The sequence below is a fragment of the Condylura cristata genome, unplaced genomic scaffold (genome assembly GCF_000260355.1).
Source record: "Condylura cristata isolate star-nosed mole 26May11 unplaced genomic scaffold, ConCri1.0 scaffold00031, whole genome shotgun sequence".
Lineage (NCBI taxonomy): Eukaryota > Metazoa > Chordata > Mammalia > Eulipotyphla > Talpidae > Condylura > Condylura cristata.
In genome coordinates this window covers 3,042,860-3,061,183 of record NW_004567132.1, presented here as the reverse complement: position 1 = coordinate 3,061,183, position 18,324 = coordinate 3,042,860, and the positions used below count along the sequence as shown (strand labels likewise).

At 38.2% G+C, this 18,324-nt stretch overlaps 1 protein-coding gene across 2 annotated transcripts in view; it reads left to right on the top strand.

The window, feature by feature from the left end:
• The first annotated feature begins 655 nt into the window (after positions 1-655).
• EFEMP1 (EGF containing fibulin-like extracellular matrix protein 1) overlaps positions 656-18,324 on the top strand; it is a 56,589-nt gene continuing 38,920 nt past the window's right edge. The window contains exons 1-4 of one of the 2 annotated variants that reach the window (XM_012731434.1): positions 656-761; positions 2,004-2,091; positions 6,014-6,062; positions 6,228-6,641. In XM_012731434.1, coding sequence (XP_012586888.1) covers positions 2,011-2,091; positions 6,014-6,062; positions 6,228-6,641 — 544 coding nt within the window. In that variant the 5' untranslated portion in view covers positions 656-761; positions 2,004-2,010. Of the gene's footprint in view, positions 762-898; positions 957-2,003; positions 2,092-6,013; positions 6,063-6,227; positions 6,642-18,324 lie in introns of those variants that run through there. The other variant, XM_004691415.2, reaches the window with a different exon arrangement.

Below are 18,324 nucleotides of genomic sequence, written 5' to 3'. Positions count from 1 at the left end.
GCTAGTGTGAATTTGACTTTGCCTGTCCCCAACACCTGGCACATAGTAGGTTGTACATAGTTGAATGAACGTTTTTTTCACTACATTTTTTGTATGCAGACTCCTCCTCTCCTTCCACTCCAGCTCCCCACCCCCAAAAAGCCTCCAGATTTAAAAAAAAAAAAAAAAGCAGAAGAACCGCTTAATTTACTTAATTTAAAGGGGGAGGGGGAGGGGGAGGGGGGACTTAAGCAATTTCTCAGGACCCTCAGAAATTCCTTAGGAGAGATCTTTTCGGCTCTGTGGGTCAAGAGAAATTGGCCCAGAGGCTGGAGCATCACCAAGGCTCAGCAAGCCGGACATCGCCTAACGTGCCGTCTTTGGCCTTGGATTCCAAAGGATCCGGGGAATCAGAAGCCAGTAGGAGAGCGCTGGAGGGGGCACCAAGAGAACCCTTGTGGGAGGGCCCCAGACCTAACACTGCAACTTGCTCTCCCGCCAAGGGCTTGAGGCGCTGGGCTCAGCCCATTGCGCCTCCCTCGGCTCTCCCCTCCGCCCCCCTTCCGCCTCCTTTTTTCCCTCCCTTTCCCTCCTCCTCCTCCCTCCCCCCTCCTCCTCCCTCTCCTTCTCCCCCTCGCCCTCCTCTCCCTCCCCCTCCCCTCCCCCTCCCGCTCTAGCCGCCGCGGCTGCTGCCAGACCTCGCCAGTTCAGACCCACCGGGCTGCCCTCCCCTGCGCTCTCGTTTCCCTGCCGGGGCCAGTGGCTGCAGCGCCACCGCGCAGGTAGGAACCGCAAACGCGGGGGTTGCACCAGCTCTCCCAGTGGCTCCCGGGCAGCGCTCCGGGGTGTAAGTGGGGTGACCTGAGGGTTGTACCCAAGAACTCCCCGGGACTCCCGGGACTGTGCAGGATCTCGAGCAGCGAGGGAGTGAAGGTGTGCGGTCTCGGAATGCGATCTGTCAGCGTGTGTGATACCAGGTGACATCTGCTGGGATGGCATGTGTGTGCAAGCCAACAGCAGCCGAAAAGATTTTTGCCAAAAACGAAGTGTAGAATGCTTCTCGGTAGCAATGTGAGAGAATTGAGCCGCACCTGGATTCCACAGGAGCTGGTTAGAAACTGGAGCGCTGAGCTGCTTCAAGGGACTGCCGGCTGTTCGTTTATGGTTAAGAAAGAGGGGTTCACCTTCCTGGGGGGTCCTTGGCTAGCCCTTCTCCCCTAAATAATATTTAGGATTACCGTGCAGTTTCCGGATTCTGGCCATAGGCAGCCAGGATCCTGAGATAACGTGTTGGGGAGAGAGGGATTGATAGGGGAATCGAACACTTTGGGCTGCTTCTTCACACAACCTGGAATTTTAAAACAAAGCTGTGCACAGGAAAAAGCGTGGAAATGCCACTTTCAGAGTTTGTACTGGGGGAGGTGAGAAAGAGCGGTGAGGAACAGGTATTCTACTACAACTGGAGGTAATTGCTTCCCGAGTTTCTGTTTTGGGTGTTTTGTTTGGGGGTGGGCAGAGTTTGAGCCAAGGTAATTCATATTGGTTCTAAGGGGTTTCTGCTGAGCAATGCAACGACCTTGACTAAATGAAAGTAAACTTATAGGGGAAAACTTAATATTCAGGGGAATATGAAAGGTGCTGCCCACCTTACCTACACCCTTACAAAAAGGAACATAAGTGTCATCTCTCTTGAAATTAGTTACCCTTGATCCTTGTCCTGCTGCCCTTTTCTGGAGCCTGCTTTGGAGGTGCAGTATGAAGTGTCTGCTCAGTGACCATTGTACTTACACTCAGTGCAACTGAGTGGTGAAGAAACACCATTCTGCAGCCACATTATAGTCTTATAGTCTTTGGAGCCTCCTAGCCAAGGGAGACGCTGAGCAGAATGGGAGGTGAGAAAATAAAAGAGAATTGGGTCTGGTGGAGTCTCAGCCTCCCTGCCATAACTAAGGATTTGTATCCCTGCCTCCCCTGGAAACCCCCAGCAGATCCTAAGTTTCCATTTGTCCTATGTTTTCTTTGAGGTTCACAATGTTAAGAGCCATTTTCCTAACAATGCTGACTCTGGCACTGGTAAAGTCACAGGATACTGAAGAAACCATCACATACACGGTAAGGGGTGCTGGAATTTGAGTTAATATGCTTCCGTGGGATTTTGTGACACCAGGGAGACTTTAACCTCTCCTGCCAGTGTATGTGGACTATAGTCTGTGGCGGATTTAGCATGTATCACATTTCAGATTAATTGTAGATTGCCTGTGATTCTTTCAAAGGTTCAGTTAGATCTCCAATTGTATGGAGACTAAAATGTAATACTTTGATCAAGGTTTTTAAAAGGGAGCCCTTTTAAAACAAAACAAAACAAAACTAAATAAATAACACATCCAGTAAATTAATGGGTATTGGGAATTGGAAAGTGTAGATTCCTATACATATGCATATGAAATCAAAACTTGTGAAGAAAGGCTCAAGTCAGATAAGAATGTTAAACACCACAAAAGCACATCACCTCGCTTGTGCATGTCTTATGTGCTAACATAAGTAGTCTTTATAAAGAATCTATAAAGGCTATACATTTACTTATAGTGTAATCGATAGCTCAAATACACAACTTTAGGATAGATTTCCATGTTATCAGCATGAAGTATATTCTAAGTGGCTTTTAAATGCAGTGTGTGAAATTCAGTTTTGCACATTTTAATCAGTATATCTGATATTTCCAAATATTTGTTTAATTAGTTAATTGCATGGAAATAACCAATGTCTTATAAAATATTCAAAGTATCACCTTGACAACCTCATCCTCTACTGTAAGGAATAGATTGGTGAGAACAGAGAACAGTACTGACCTCAATTCTGATGGGTTTCTTTGCACCTCTGTGGTGTTTCCCAGTCTTTAATCAATGCTGTGAGGCAAACGACATTTATCCTGGATCAGAATATGAAAAACATATTTTCTGTGTGCTCCAAATTTGAAATTAAGTAATCCTATTCAAAAGAATGTTTAAAAAAAAATAAAACTCTTAAATGTGAGCTAATGTCAATCACTGTTAATAAATACTATCTCACTTTTTGGTATCATATTATCCCCGGAATAATTTGTCTTCATCTGGCAAGTGTTCTTGTTGTTGTTCAGATCCACTATAAATCAAGTAACATTTAATATAAATATTTTGTTAACTTAATGGTAAACGTAGTTGCTTCCTCTGTTGAAGATAAATAAAGCAAGAAAAATGAATGCATGTGCTGTTTATCTTCAAATTAAAATGTTTTGTTATTCAAGCTAAACTTACTACATCTTAGGAAGCCGGGACTAAATTAGCTACCCGCTTTTATATTACATATAATAAAAGATTTTATTGCTCTTCTAGGTGCCTATCTTGATATCTCCTTTATTATTCATCTTTTACAGAAAAAAAAAATCCCTGTATAATAAACACTATAGTTTTAAGCACACTAACGAGGATTTACTATTTTTATAATAGATTTCATTCTAAGACTAGGTCTATTTTCTGTAGAGTCTAGGTTTATAATTCATGGTTTAAAGACAAGATGTAACTTGTCTTTTTTGAGTATTCCACTGTGAAATTCTTTTATTCTCACAGCAAAATATGACATACGTGGTACCATCTTCTCTGTAGTGATGGTAGAACTGAAGATCAGAATAACTGATTTGTTTAAGGCTATACAATCAGCAATTCATAAAGCTAAATTCAGTATAGTAGATTAAATATACTAGAACTAAATATCTAACACAAATGACAAGTTTTCTTTCTTTAGCAAATAGATTGTTGTAGTGAGCTATCCATTTGCCTGACTTGAAAGATACTTTCAGAAGAATGATCTCATATCCACAAGATAGTCTTATATTCCACTGTCATGTTACAGATAGGTTTAATTCAGCTATTTTCGTGTCAAGTATTTTCTGTATGCATAAACAATTCTAACTATTATCAAAAGAGCTTATTTGTTTACTAAGAAAATTCAGACTTTAACCTCAGGGAATTCACCTTGGGAAAAATGCTATTGGAAACTACAAAGCTCCTAAGCAAGTACAAATAATATTATTATACAGATTAAACAACTTGCTAAATAAATAGAAAAGCAAGGAGGTAACAAATATCAATACCAGCATAACGGAGGAGGCAGGACTCTGCTCATTCTTAAGGGAAATGATGATGAATTTAGATAAATCTAGGAAAATGGAAGAGGTACTCAATCAGAGAAAGTGGTGTAATCAAAGATGTGAACACAATGAAGTCAAGTCCAGGAAGTAACAAGGTCAGACTGGAGCTGGATAGTGTAAAGAACATAGAAATAATAATACTAGATTAGAAGTCTACAGGACACTGTGAGTTCTAATTTAGTATTAGAGATTGATACAGGTGGGAATTGAAGAAGCAACATAACCACGACAGTAAAGAAGATTGTCAGTGAGGCAGTGTATTCCTTGCAGAGAAATGGAGACAATCTAAGGACTCCGTCTAATCATGAAGTCTAGAAGGCTAAATACCAAAGTGCTTAAAATTAGAAATGGACACAAAGTCAACAGAGCTTGAAGGAAATATTTGGAAAAGATTAATGTTCAAGTTGTAATCTTGGGTCTTGAGAAGGGTGGTGGTACATTGGACACTGTTGGAGAAACTATCAAGAATTAGCTCGGGAGATAAAGTGAGATTAGTTTGTACCCTGTTAACTTCAGATACTAGTAAAATATCTTAACTGACCTCTCAGACTTGCCAAGCATCTGTTGTGTGTGTAAGCAACTCTCTGTTCTATTAAAAGAATTTCAAAGTTTATTTGTTGGTTTACTTTAGTTTTGCTCAATCTTTCCTGAAGCATCTTCCTCAAACCTCTAACTGAGGATGTTTTCCTCAACTTAAAAGATTTTCAGGGACTTCATCACTTACAGAAGTATTTCTCAAAAGTACCCTGAATCAAAATTGCCTGGATGCTTATTATGAATTCTAATTCCAGATCCCAAGCCCAGATCCCTAATCAGATCATTTGGGCAGACTCTGGAGTTTGCATTTGAGAAGAATTCTGGGTGATTCTTGCACAAAATGAAACTTAAGATTCACCAACCTTCAAGGTAGAATTCAATTCCCACCTGTATCATAAATAAGCTTCCCAGTTTGGGCCCTGTTTAACTTTCTACCTCACCCATACCCACCCGGGACTACTTGCAACTCCTTCCCTCTTTAACAGTTTTACACTTTTGCACACATGGCCCCCTCATCCTAGATTTTTTATATCTCCATGGAAAAATCCTGCTCATCCTGTAAAACCCAGTTCTTGAGTGGCCTACCCCCCAAAACCTTCCCTTACACCCTGCCATGCCCACCCCACAGGCCCAGGCAAAGATTGTCACTTCTTCCACATTCTCACTTGTGTCATGGCACCTGACATCTTGCTCCATCTTGTGTATCTGGCTCAGTCTCCTAGTCTGTGAGCTGCTTGAGGATAGGAACAAGGTCTTGATTTTGCATGCCCCGGGACTAGGGTGGTGCCTGGTATGAGAAAGTACTCAACAGATTTGTTCAGTGAGTAAATGCAAGATGAGCTGAAGTAAGGAGGCAGGCCAGGGTGTAGCGGGAGGCATGGGCTTATGAGAGAATAATAGGGAGGTTAGGTGCTGAAATGTTATAAAAGGAATTAAAAAGAAAGGGAAGGGTCAAAGGCCAAAAACAGAAAGAAAGACTCGATTGATTTTTGGATATAATTTACAATGTGGATAAAGCAATTAAAACAAGCAAAAAAAGCGTAATCAGAGATTGAAGATTAATGTCAAGACAGAGAGGTAAGAATTCTAAGAAATTAGTGATGGGCAACTGTACTAAGTGCATTAGGAAAGTTGAGGAAGCTGGTCCAATGGACAGGTGTGTCTTAAAAAGAAAAAGAAAAAAACAGGGAATGTTAAAATTACCATCAGCTAGGAAAGATTGCTAAAAATGAAGATTTTAGAGTGACTTATTAAGGAATAGCTGTACCAGTTCACTCTCTCCTAGCCTCATCTTTGATGTTTTCTCCACAGCAATGCACAGATGGTTATGAGTGGGACCCTGTAAGACAGCAGTGCAAAGGTAAGCCGGTTTCAAAGATTTCCCATCTGAACGCAGCTCTCTGTCTCCACCTCATGTGTCACCCTACCTGCCCTGTTTGTATTGCACCAAAAAGGCCTGCACATATATTTATTTCTCTAGCTTTCCCTCTAAAAGACTCCTGACTTGTTTTATTACTGACTATAGATATTGATGAATGTGACATTGTCCCAGACGCTTGCAAAGGTGGGATGAAATGCGTCAACCACTACGGAGGATACCTCTGCCTTCCTAAAACTGCCCAGATTATTGTCAATAATGAACAACCTCAGCAAGAAACAACAGCAGCCGAAACTGTGGGTGCAGCAGCAAATGCAGCCGCAACCTCAGGTGCAACCCCTGGGGGTGCAGCAGCCAGTGGCATGGCAGCCAGTGGCGTGATGCCTGGGGGCGGTTTTGTCGCCAGTGCCGCTGCAGTTGCAGGCCCTGAAGTGCAGACTGGCCGAAATAACTTTGTCATCAGGAGGAACCCAGCTGACCCTCAGCGTATTCCTTCCAACCCTTCGCACCGGATCCAGTGTGCAGCAGGCTATGAGCAGAGTGAGCAAAATGTGTGCCAAGGTAAGCACGACTTATTATGCTAATCAGAAAGTTTTTGCCCAAGTGCATTTCGTGGTGAAGATGCTTCCCCCACACCAGATGTGTGCTAAGTGCTGTGCCTGGATTATCACACTTAATCATGACAGTAATCTTTAAGAGGTAGTTGCTGCCATTGTAGTCATCATTTTACAAATCAGGAAACTGGCTCAGAGAGTTCATCAGTGGTTCTCAACATGAACTGCCCATCTTTAGTCATTTGGGAGACCTGAAAGTTTTAGATGTCTAAGTCACACCCCAGCCCAATAAAAAAAACGATCTCTAGGAGGGTGTTCCAGGCATCAGTACTTTTTTAAAACTCCTCACGTCATTCCAGTGTACTGCCAAGTTTGAGAACCCAGCAGCATGTGGGTGGTACATGCAGTCAGCCTTCAAACCCCGCAAGCAGAGCCAGAACCCCAACTATCAGAAGTAGTCATTGAGTTATTCATTAGGATTTTGAAATGGCAGTGGTAAGCTACTCTATACATATTGCCCTTTGGTTTCTAGTTTTCTTCTTATTGAATTTGCCACTGATTTATTTGCCTCTTTGAAGAATAAAGAAAGGGGCATCTTATTGTTACCTTTGAAGAAGTAGCACTTACTGACATTTCCCTCTCTTTAAAAATTCTCATTTGTGCACATTTCACTTGTATCACATGCACTGTGTTATTCCCTGCCTAGGTTTTTCTGCTTATTTTCACAAAGAGTACACATTGCTGTGTATTCTAGAAACAGCTATAGACTCATGCTAACAAAGCAGTAATCTTGAGCTTTGAAGACAGGTAAGATATTAGATAACTGTTCTGTGCTAAGGGATTTTGTTTCTCTTTTCCTATTTAGCAAATTCTTTCAGATCTTCTTGGGGTAGAGATTGTTACCAGACTCCTTTTTCACTGCCAGGGTTGACTGGGTAGATCCCATCTTATGCCACAAGTGCCTGATACACATTGTTTCGCTAGTGGAAAGGGCGCAGGAATTTTTAACTTTTACCAGCTCATGAGCGAGGAAGAGAGCTTCTTACTCCCTCAGCACTGAGGGGTTCAATAGACAACAGCTAACTGTTCCATTAAGTAAAACAAACAAAAAAAAGCATCTTCTGGTCCTCTGGATAATTGCCCCTATGCTCCACTATTGAGTTTTATCTTCTCTGTAAAGATAGTAGACTTATAAATGAAGTACTGAAATCTATCATGTTCTGGCTTTTATTATTTTATATTTTGTGTTCAAAATTTAAGTACCCCACATCAAGAGCGAACTCATGCTGTGATGGTGTCACTTTTCAGAGGGAGCATTGTATTAGCATCTGTTTTATGTTACTGTCATGAGTCAGAATTCCAATATTGATGATGAATGCTTCAGCATCTGCTTGATATTCTGATGTTTAATTTGAGGATTATGTCAAGGAGATAACCTCATGAGGGTATTTCACATGTGTGTGTGTGTGTGTGTGTGTGTGTGTGAATGGCTATTGATAAAAAAAAAACCTTGACTTGAAGACACAAGTTTCATTGGGTTACTTAAATATATAATTAGATTGGAAAATTTGGTATTAATTTTTGTGAAACTAAAGACTTTGCTGAAATTTTTCAAATTATCTACTTTTCTACATTGAGTTATTCTTCACACTTCCACTGCATATCTAGTGTACTTAGGATAAAAAAATATATAAATGAATGTATCATTTCTCAAAATATTTTATAGTCCATCATTGACAGTTGTGGTCAAATAGAAGAAAGAAGCCTAGAATGCATGAAATGTTAGAATAAAACATAGTTAGGCTTTACAGCATGCACTGGCCACAGAAAAAGCTGTGTAATAAAATGTGAATAATAAAAATGAAATCCCATTTAATTTTCAAAAAATATTTAGGCTGTTTTACAAAGTATGTTATTTTGCAAATATCAAAATATTTACAATATTTCTTGGGGAATTTTTTTTAGTTAAATGTTAAAGCTATTCAATACCTTGCTTACAATAGATGCTAAATGCATACTTATTCTTATTGGTTGTGTACTTTCAACTTGAGTCGTTCTACATATGTTCTACAAATTCAACCAATTTCTAAAACTTGGAGTTGGGGGTCTGTATCACTGAAAGTAGGGTTAAAAGTTTTTTGGATGACTTCAGGCTTAAGTTGGATTTCTTCCCACCTCACAATTTTGCAAAGTGCTTATAAATGTGGATTTACTTAATTGTTGATAAAAGGGGGCTTATTTCATATGATAATGACAGGATAATCTGTCTGGGGAATCTGACTAAGATACCTCGAGTCACACTTGTGCCCGTTATTATTGAGCTAATCAAACATGCAGCCCAGCTTCTTCTAATTGTCTGCAGATGTATGACATTCTCATTCCAGGCCAGCAGCACAAAATAATGTTTTATAACCAATGTGAAAGTGTGGGGACCTCTGCTTAAAACAATAATGTGCTCCAAGGACCTATATTACTGACATCATTGTGGAGTTTGAGGAGCCTTCTGTTTTAATAAAGATCTCCACTCCCTTTTATGCCCAGCAATCCAAACACATTTACCATGGTCTCTGGATTGGAATAAATGAATGCCTACAGATGAGTCATATTTGTATTAAAATTATTTCTTTTTTCCACATATATTTTTCAACAGGTACAATTTATTATTACGTAACCTAAAGCAAAGGGCATTTTTATGTAATGACTGAAATCTGCACTGTACTGCAGTATTAAATTCAATTGTGCTTTTCAATGCACTGTTACCAACTGCAGATGGTCCCTACTAATTTAAATACCATTAGATACCTGTACTGTATTCTACTTTATAAATATGTATTTAACTAGCTTTCTGTGTTTTAATATTTAGTAATGCATGATCTTCTACTTCTCATGGATTTGTCCAAAGTTTTTCAATTTTGTGCAAAAACAAGAGGCTTAAAGTGCAGCATCCATATAATTCAAGAGGGTTTCTTCAGCTAAATCTTGCTAGCTGAAGGAGAGGCTTAGGAAGACATTTGCACTAACAATTTCAAGTGACCTGTGCCCTCCTGGCAGCTCTGAAATCACATGAAAATCATTTCAGTGTAATGTACCTGGAGTCATGTACAAAGTTTTAGAAATTTTTTCTCCGTGTCATAGCATCTATTCAAAGAAAACAAATAATTTATCTGTTCCAAAAGGAAGCTGGATAAATGGGGACTATATTATAATCCTTGATGACTCATTTTATTTTTCTACACCTTTATTACGTAAGCTGTGTGTAATATTCCTCAAAGGAGCTAGGGTTAGAAATCATTAGTGCAAGTTGAGAAAGATTTTTCTTTATTATAGTTGACTTTCTGAAAGCCCATTCTTATTGGAAAAAAAGTTATTTAGGAACTAACCAGTAAGAAAAAGTCAGTAGTTGGCTTATTTTAGGGCAGCTGTTAGCTTTGATGATTTTTTTAAAAAGTTAAACATAGGAATATTTGAACCAATATTTCATAGAAATTATGAACCCAAAATAGATGCCTAATGCAGCTCTTTTGACCTACCTTGTTTATATAAGGGATAACTGAGAAAAGGGTAACCAGCTTGTCCACCTGAGACTACCCTCATGTGAAAGTCCACATCCCTGAAAAATGTCTCAGTTCCTGAACAAATGGATGGCTGGTCACCCTAGCACACCTTTCTTATCCAAGCCTGCACTTCCCAGCCAGGAGTGAGGAAGTCCCAACATTAGAAGCTTTTTTTCTAAATTAAGATTATTTTACAGATTTTTGTCCAGAAAAACTGTTGTTGTTTTTCAATTTGTTTTGAAATTTCAAAAACTGAACTGCATTGATTTTTAAGTATCTGGACCGAGCCTTTCTTTGCAATTGTCAGGTTCCCACTTGTAAGTTTGTCAATGAGCTGGTTCCATAACAGTGAGCACGTTCTGTATCTTGCAGGCATAGAATACTTAAATACGAGTGCCTACATACTTAGATGTAGATCATACCACAGGTAGCTCATCTTTTCAATTCCTGTTGGGGAAAATGTTATCAAATATTCAAATTAAGTACTATGTTTCACCTATACATTTGTTTGCCAAAATTTTTATTTTTTAAAATTTCACTTGTATTTTCAAGCACTTTATTTTGTCAGTGTTACCTGTGGCACAGGAGTAACTAAAAAGCTCAAAAGAAAAAGAAAATAGCACCTCTTATAAAACCAAAAGGAACAAATTAACCTCAGGGTTAAAAGCTCTACTCCTGGGGACAGTCTTTTATCTTCTGTACATTTCTTTATAAACACAACAACAACCAAAATAATATTTTGAAAAGGAAAGGAGTTATTATCTATACATCTACTCTTAGAAAGAAAAACTTGAACTAACATGTCCTTCTCAGATGCAAGGGATGTCTTTCTTTGATTTCTTTCACTTAAAACTTAAATAATCTCATATCCAAAGAGGATTTATAAATTATAGTGTAATCAAGTGGCTCAGCATACCTGGCACTGTCATTACCAAACAACTTTCAAGCACTACCTTTTTGATGATCTTCTCGAAAGTTATTAGGGTCTCTGGTTGCTTCAATGATTTTTGTGAGCAAATAATGCCTATTTTTTGTTCTAGTTACACAATTTAGTGACAAGCTTTGATCTCAGAAAATATATATCTTACCAAAGGAAGATAACAATTGAGTAAACTATGGCATAAGAGAAAAGAAATACTTCAAGCAGAAAGCAAAAAAGGTATTTAGCCTACTTTCATTTCATTATTTCCAGTAGTTAATTACCCTTCAGTGTCTGAAATTTCTCCAAACCCTTATAAGTAGACAGGAGTTGAGTTTTAGGAAAACTTCATTACCTGTAAAGTAAGCTAAGACAGGACCCTCCCTGGTGGCGCAGAGGGTTAAAGCACAGCACTAAGAAGCTAAAGTCACTTCAGCAGGAGTTTGACCACCAGCCCTGGAGGTGACCTCTCCTGACCCGCCCACTGCTCCCTTCAGCTGTGTACTTCATCAGTCAGCCTGTTCTGTTCCCCACTCTATCTCTGGTGACTCCTCTTACCACCTCTGCATCTCTGGCCTGTACCCCAGTTCTGTATGCAGAAATATATATATCTTAAAATAAGCTAAAGCAGTGTAGTAGAGTAATTGATTTTTCCCTGAAAAATTTAACAAATATTTCAAAATTCATTTTCCTAATACTATAGTCATAGAATTTCTAATTTATGTAAGACTAATATTTAACATATATTTATAAACTGTACACATTGGCAGTTCATTTAGGTACAGACAAAGGCTTTAAAATTCCTTCATAAGAAAGGAATAACAACTATTCCTTGGGAGGGTGAAAGAAGCCCATGTGTTACACTTCTGATGTAATGCACCTGATTCAGTGATGACCAAGGTGGCCCCCGAACTAAACAGCAGTATCTTCCAGTAACGTAGAAATGTAAATTCCTGCCCACTATTATGATTACTAAATAAAACATTCTGGAGATGGAGCCCAACATCTGTGTTTTTATACTCCATAATTTTAAATGCTGCTCAGATTTGAGAAACAATGTCCTAATTTACTTTTTTTTTCAATGTCCTAATTTAGCCTTAATATCAGAAAGCTGCCTTAGACTACAAAAATCAGTGACAGGACCATATACTTTACCTTACATACCTTACCTTACCTTACATCAAAAATGTGCACTGTCTTCCAGTATAAAATGACTTTTCTGTTTTATTTTCTTGATTCTTATTATTGTCATCATCAATACTCCAAGCCCTAAACATGAATGGTTCTGAGTCCCAAGGTCATGAGACTATATCCCTGAACCAAAAGCATGAAATGTATGGTCTAGGGGAAAAGGCAGCCTCTAACAAGAAAACAAGATCTTGCATCTCTCTATAAAGTTATATGAAGATATTCTAACTGTCCTAAAATTGTCAGAAGTTAAGCCCTAAGTTATGTTTCGGTCATGGTAACGATTGACACCCCCATCTTCTGTAGGTATCCCCTGTATTCTTATAGAATAAATTTGTGAGGAGAGGCAAAGTTGTTTGGAGGTTCAGATCATATAGTCATGAAAGCAGAGGTTGGCTCTGAGTTTGGCCTTGAAGCATTTTTCAATTCCAAAGTGAGAGGAGTGCCTACCAGTACCATATGCACCGCTGACATTTCATTTTATTTAGCCTCTGAATATCATTAGATATTAAAAAATATTTTCACCTAAGTTACCTTATGCTCAATTTAAGCCTGATCAAAGATTTACATCCATCAGAGACATGAGAATTCTTGTTAAAACTAGCTAGCACACTGGCCCTCCCTGGTGGCGCAGCGGGTTAAAGCACTGCACTGAGAAACTAAAGCCACTTCCTCATGAGTTCGATTCCCGCCTGCCCCGGAGGTGACCACATGGCGTGGCAGACCTCTCCTGACCCGCCCGCTGCTCCCCTCAGCAGTGTACTTGTCGATCTGCCTGTTCTGCTCCCCGCTCTGTGTGTGGTGAATCCTCTCACCCTCCGCATCTCTGGCCTGTACCCCAGTTCTGTATGAATAAATAAATAAATCTTTAAAAAAAAACTAGCTAGCACAATCTGTGGAATGAATTTTTCTCACCCTATAGAGGCAAAAAGAAGCAGATTAGAGTAGAATTGCAAGCCTGGGTAACTTCAGGAATGTGCACTACCTCATATCTTTCTACATCAGAAAGCCCCAAGTCATATTCTGCAAAAACAAGCTGCCCTGTTTGTAAGGATTGCCTTTGCACTTATTGAATTACTGGCACAACTTTATTCTTTGAAGTCAAAGAGTAAGCAAACCTTGGCCCAAATGTGTTTGATTTTGCATCAATGTACAAATAAGTAATTTATGCACATTTGAAATTCATTACTATGCTTCTTTCTCTAAGAGGTAACTGCAAACTACACACTCAGAAATAAAACCCATCAAGTAAACTTCATGGAAGTACTGGCAGAAGAAAACAGCTATCATCACAAGCAATTTGTCACAATTGCAGGCTTGTAGTTTGAATATAAATGACTTGTAATAAAGATGAAGTGAAGAAATGACATAAAAGCAGGGCTGAGTGCCATGATATTCTCAATAGCACAAGGAGCTTATTTGCTATCAGTTTCTTAGGATCACAGATTAAAAGGAAGAAAAGATAATTAACTTATCTCATGTAAATGTGCACTAAATAGACTAACTTTAGACTTCGTCTAAATCAAATTCTAAAATAAGGGTACAACTATACTAGTATAGGATAATTACGTATTATCACAAGTGAAATTGATCAAAGATACCAGAAAGCTGTTCAGTTTGTGTTCAATAAATTCAGTCAAGTTTGAGAACCACTTTCTGTTGCATTGACATGACACTGAAAGAATCAGAATAAAGGAGTAGTCATTGTCTACAGAATGTGGCCTCATTGACCTATAAGATAGCACACAACAATTAAAGAAAATAACAGTTCAGTAAAGTAAACCATGGGACATCACGAAAAGAACATGACAAACTGTCAAAAGTAGAAGTAAATCAGTGGACGATACCAGTTTCCAATTTGCCAAGGAGAATGAATGAGAATCCACATTACAACCATGTTCCTTCTGCCTAGTGGTTTCCAGAAGCAGTGAAGTAGTATGCTGCTGGGAGCAGGAAGGAGGAGGAGCAGTAGAGGAGAACCAAATCAGAAAGCATATGTGTGGCTGCATCCATGCACAGAAAGCTCATATCACTGGTTTCATCCTCAGTAACTCCCCGGCAAAATATTAATGTGTTCCCGCTAGCTCTGCCTAAATATCTCCCCAAATTGTCTGTTTTACTTATTATTAAATAGGTACTTAGTAGATTGCATGTGTGTTTGAATAAATGAATCTTTTTAATTATTCAAGAAGTCAGGCTTAGAGCTTACTCTGGGTTCTAAAATTATTCTTGAAAAAGAGTATTGAGTACTATCAGGGTTTAAAGTATTCTCCCCAACTATATGTTTTATCAAATTTCAATGTGGTCCTTGAATGGTATTGAAAGAAGCTATTCCATTTCATTAATAATGGAGGTCTTAGATACCTTCTTCCCATTTTAAGTTTAAGCAGTGACAGATCTAAAAATTTGTTCTATATGTCCTGGATTGTTGATTTTTAATAACCATTTAATAACCATTGCTGTTATTCCTAGAGTAAGACTAGTACTACAAAATATCAGAATTTTTTTTACTTTCTGGAAAGTCATTTAATCAGTTAATGCACTCTGTATCAAATATATTCCTCCTTGCGGTTACCAGAATATAGGGGAGGAGACAGGACAGAAGGAACAAGGTGACAGTGGGCAACACTGGGGCTTTGGTGTTGAGTAGAGCATGTGTTCATGTTGAAGTGTGAAACTGCACTCTTGAAATCATGTACTTTCCTATGAAAACTACATAAATTATGGTAAACTATTAAAAATATATATATTCTTCCTCAGAAATCTAATGGTGAAAATACAGTTGAGTTGGGGACATGTTAATACTTACGATATTGGAAATGAGATGTCCTATGTCTAGAAAATATGTGAGCTCTCTGATATTGAGAAGAAGCACAAGGAATTTATTGAAGCTCTATGAATAAGAGTAAGGAATGAAGAAGGATTCAAAACAATCTATCTTGGATACTTTTTGGAGTGAGGTCAGAGTTTTCCTTTATAAATCCACTGTGTTCAAGAATACAATCCAGGAAAGTCATTTCATTGGGTGGGAGTGACTTTAAAGAAACTCTGATCTGGACCCAAACTAGGAAGAACTAAAATGCTAGGGAAATAAGAAGGAAATTCAGGGATCCTAGGAGCCCAAGAAGAAAGAACCCAGCTGACTGAGGACCCCCTGAGAATTGAAGTGCAAGTAAAATAGGAAGTGTGAGTTACTTAGAAACTACCATAAAAGCTTTATGTATAGTGTTCTGTGTTCCCAGTTAAAGTGAGAATCATGACAGGAATTGGAACTACCTTTGCACATACAGTTAAGTCTCAAGAAGCTCCAGGGACTGTGATAAAATAAGTTTTGCACTCTAAACAGCTGTGTGTGATACAAGGAGATTAATTCTATTTTCCCATGAGTAGAGGTATCAAACACAACCCACATGGCAACATGAGGTCATATTCAGAGCCCATACTGGAGGCCAGGTCTATTGTGTAACAAAGTCCTTCTTTCATGTATACATTCACATAAGGGGTATGCCAATAAATTGTCCTTGACATTCTTATATTCACTAAAAAATTTAAATATCCCAACATTTTTAATATACCAAAACTGAAGGACAGTATTAGTCTGTTTATCAGAACCTTCTGCTGAATTTTTCAAACGGTTGTTGAAGAGGCTTTTTAGAGAACTAGTGTGACTTTAGTCATTATCCTAAAATATGTGAGCATATTAAGTAGCTGAAATCATTGAACTTTGTAAAACTCACCAATAAACATTTTTTCTAATCAGTACTTTTTGTAATTTGAGGTCTAACGAGATATTGTTGTGTAAATTGATTTTTCATCTTACATGAAGAAAAGGACATATCCGTGTTCTTTCCTGAGTAGATTGTGATAACAGAAGATAGCTCATTAAAAAAAGAAAACAGCATTCCAAAAGAAATTGTTAAACAACATCTTAAAGACCTACTCCGCAGGTCAAATATCCTCTTTCTTGTCTAGACTGTTTATTCCCCTCACACATGAATACACATGCACACAGCCACCCCTGTTCATGTCCTTACATACCCACATACACAAACATACACGTGAATTGTATCATTATATCTGGTGGGAAAGTAGCATGTGCCTAAATCAAAATGGTGACAGCTGATGATTACTCTAAAGTTACTCAGAGATAGCTGTCTCATTACACTGGAAAAGTGCTTTCTAAACATTCATGCATTTATGTATCACAAGATAATGGGGAATCTTGTACAGCTACTATACAATTGAATCAACAAAGAATTTTATTATTAGATGGAGATATAAAGATGGTCAACAAAACTGATAAAAAAAGTGAAGGTAAAACCTCTGAAGTTCCATTGTCTTGCAGCATCCTGGTCACTTCTTCACTAGCTACTCTTTCTAGAGTTACCTGGACTCCATGTTGATCTACCTTTGAAGTCTATAATGAGCAATTCAAAGTTTTAACAAAATTAACTTTCTAGTGGCCCTCTCTGGTGGTGCAGTGGGTTAAAGCACAGCACTGAAAAGCTAAAGCCACTTCAGCATGAGTTCAATCCCCGCCCCAGAGGTGACCCACATGGCATGGCAGACTTCTCCTGACTTGCCCAATGCTCCCCTCAGCAGTGTAGGTCATCAGTTGTCCTGTTCTGCTCCCGACTCTGTCTCTGGTGAATCCTCTCACTACCCCTGCATCTCTGGCCTGTTCCCCAGTTCTGTATGCATAAATAAATAAACCTAAAAAAATTAACTTTTTAGTTAGGCCAGCATAAACTGGATTTAAAAAATAACTTATCTGGGCAGCTCTTCCTCCCTGCTTACGCCTACGCAAGTGTCCTTTCCTCTCTGGTCTCTTTCTAATAAACTTACTCCTTAAATATAAAAAATAATAATAATAAGTTATCTGGAACCACCACTAACTCCCCCAAATCCTGCATACTTCAGAGGTATCCTGGAATAAAACTCTACTCACAAACAAGGCACAAAATTCCAGTCATTCATGATTAATTAAACTCCCAGTAAAAACTTTTGGCCCTTTTAAAAAAATAGTTCACGACCTGGCTTATCAGAAGAACCCTAATCTAGGGAGGCAGCCAAAGGGAAAAAGGCCTCCCACACAAGCTAGTACCTTGCAGGCCTTTTGCTGAACTTTTATTGTATGGCCTCCTTTCTTTAGTGATTGAAAAAAAAAAATCTAGTAATAAAAAAGAAGGTAAATAACAGAAGGAAATTTAATTGTGGTGCAATTTATGTAGCTAATAATGGTTCTGAAAAATCAGATATGATTGTTAGATGATAGCTCATTCAAAAAAATGTTATATAGCAAAACCATTATAAATTAGATTCAACTCTTAAAGTAACTAAAAAAGTCTTCTCATTGATTTTTCAATTTAAAACTAAGATTGGATTGTGTAAGTATGCCAGAGCGATAGTTTTCAATAAACAAAGCTATGACAGATTGTTAATACCCCAAATAGGCTATCAGAATATCATTCAATTAGGAAAAGGACTTGGGCTGTCTGGTTGTCATTATAAAATCCCAGCTACAAACTGTGTTAGGATTCTAATAGCAAGATTTTAAAAAATCATTGGAAGTCTGGTTATACTCTCCAAATCAGGAGTAGATAAAATTATACATTACAAAAAAAGTATCATGAATCTATTGGAAAATTATCTTACCACTCCTGCACCTCTGGCCTTTACCCCAGTTCTGTATGCACAAATAAATAAATCTTTTTAAAAAAGAAAGAGAAAGTAAGAGGAAAGAGATGCAGAAATAAAAATGGGAGGGAGATAAAAACAGAGCAAGGTAGCAGAGTAGAGAACAACAAACAATTCTAAGACTATACTAATTGAAAATAGGCTTCTACTGAAGTAGTTCATAAATAGTATAGCATTTTTTTATCCACTTTCCACCTACATATATGTATTAATGCATTTTTAAAATAATATAATAGTTTATTTTTACATCATTTTGTGCCTTATTAATGCATATTTTCCTGAAAAGACTAATGAAGAAAAAATGAAGAGGTGGCACCTAAATAAATCAGTCT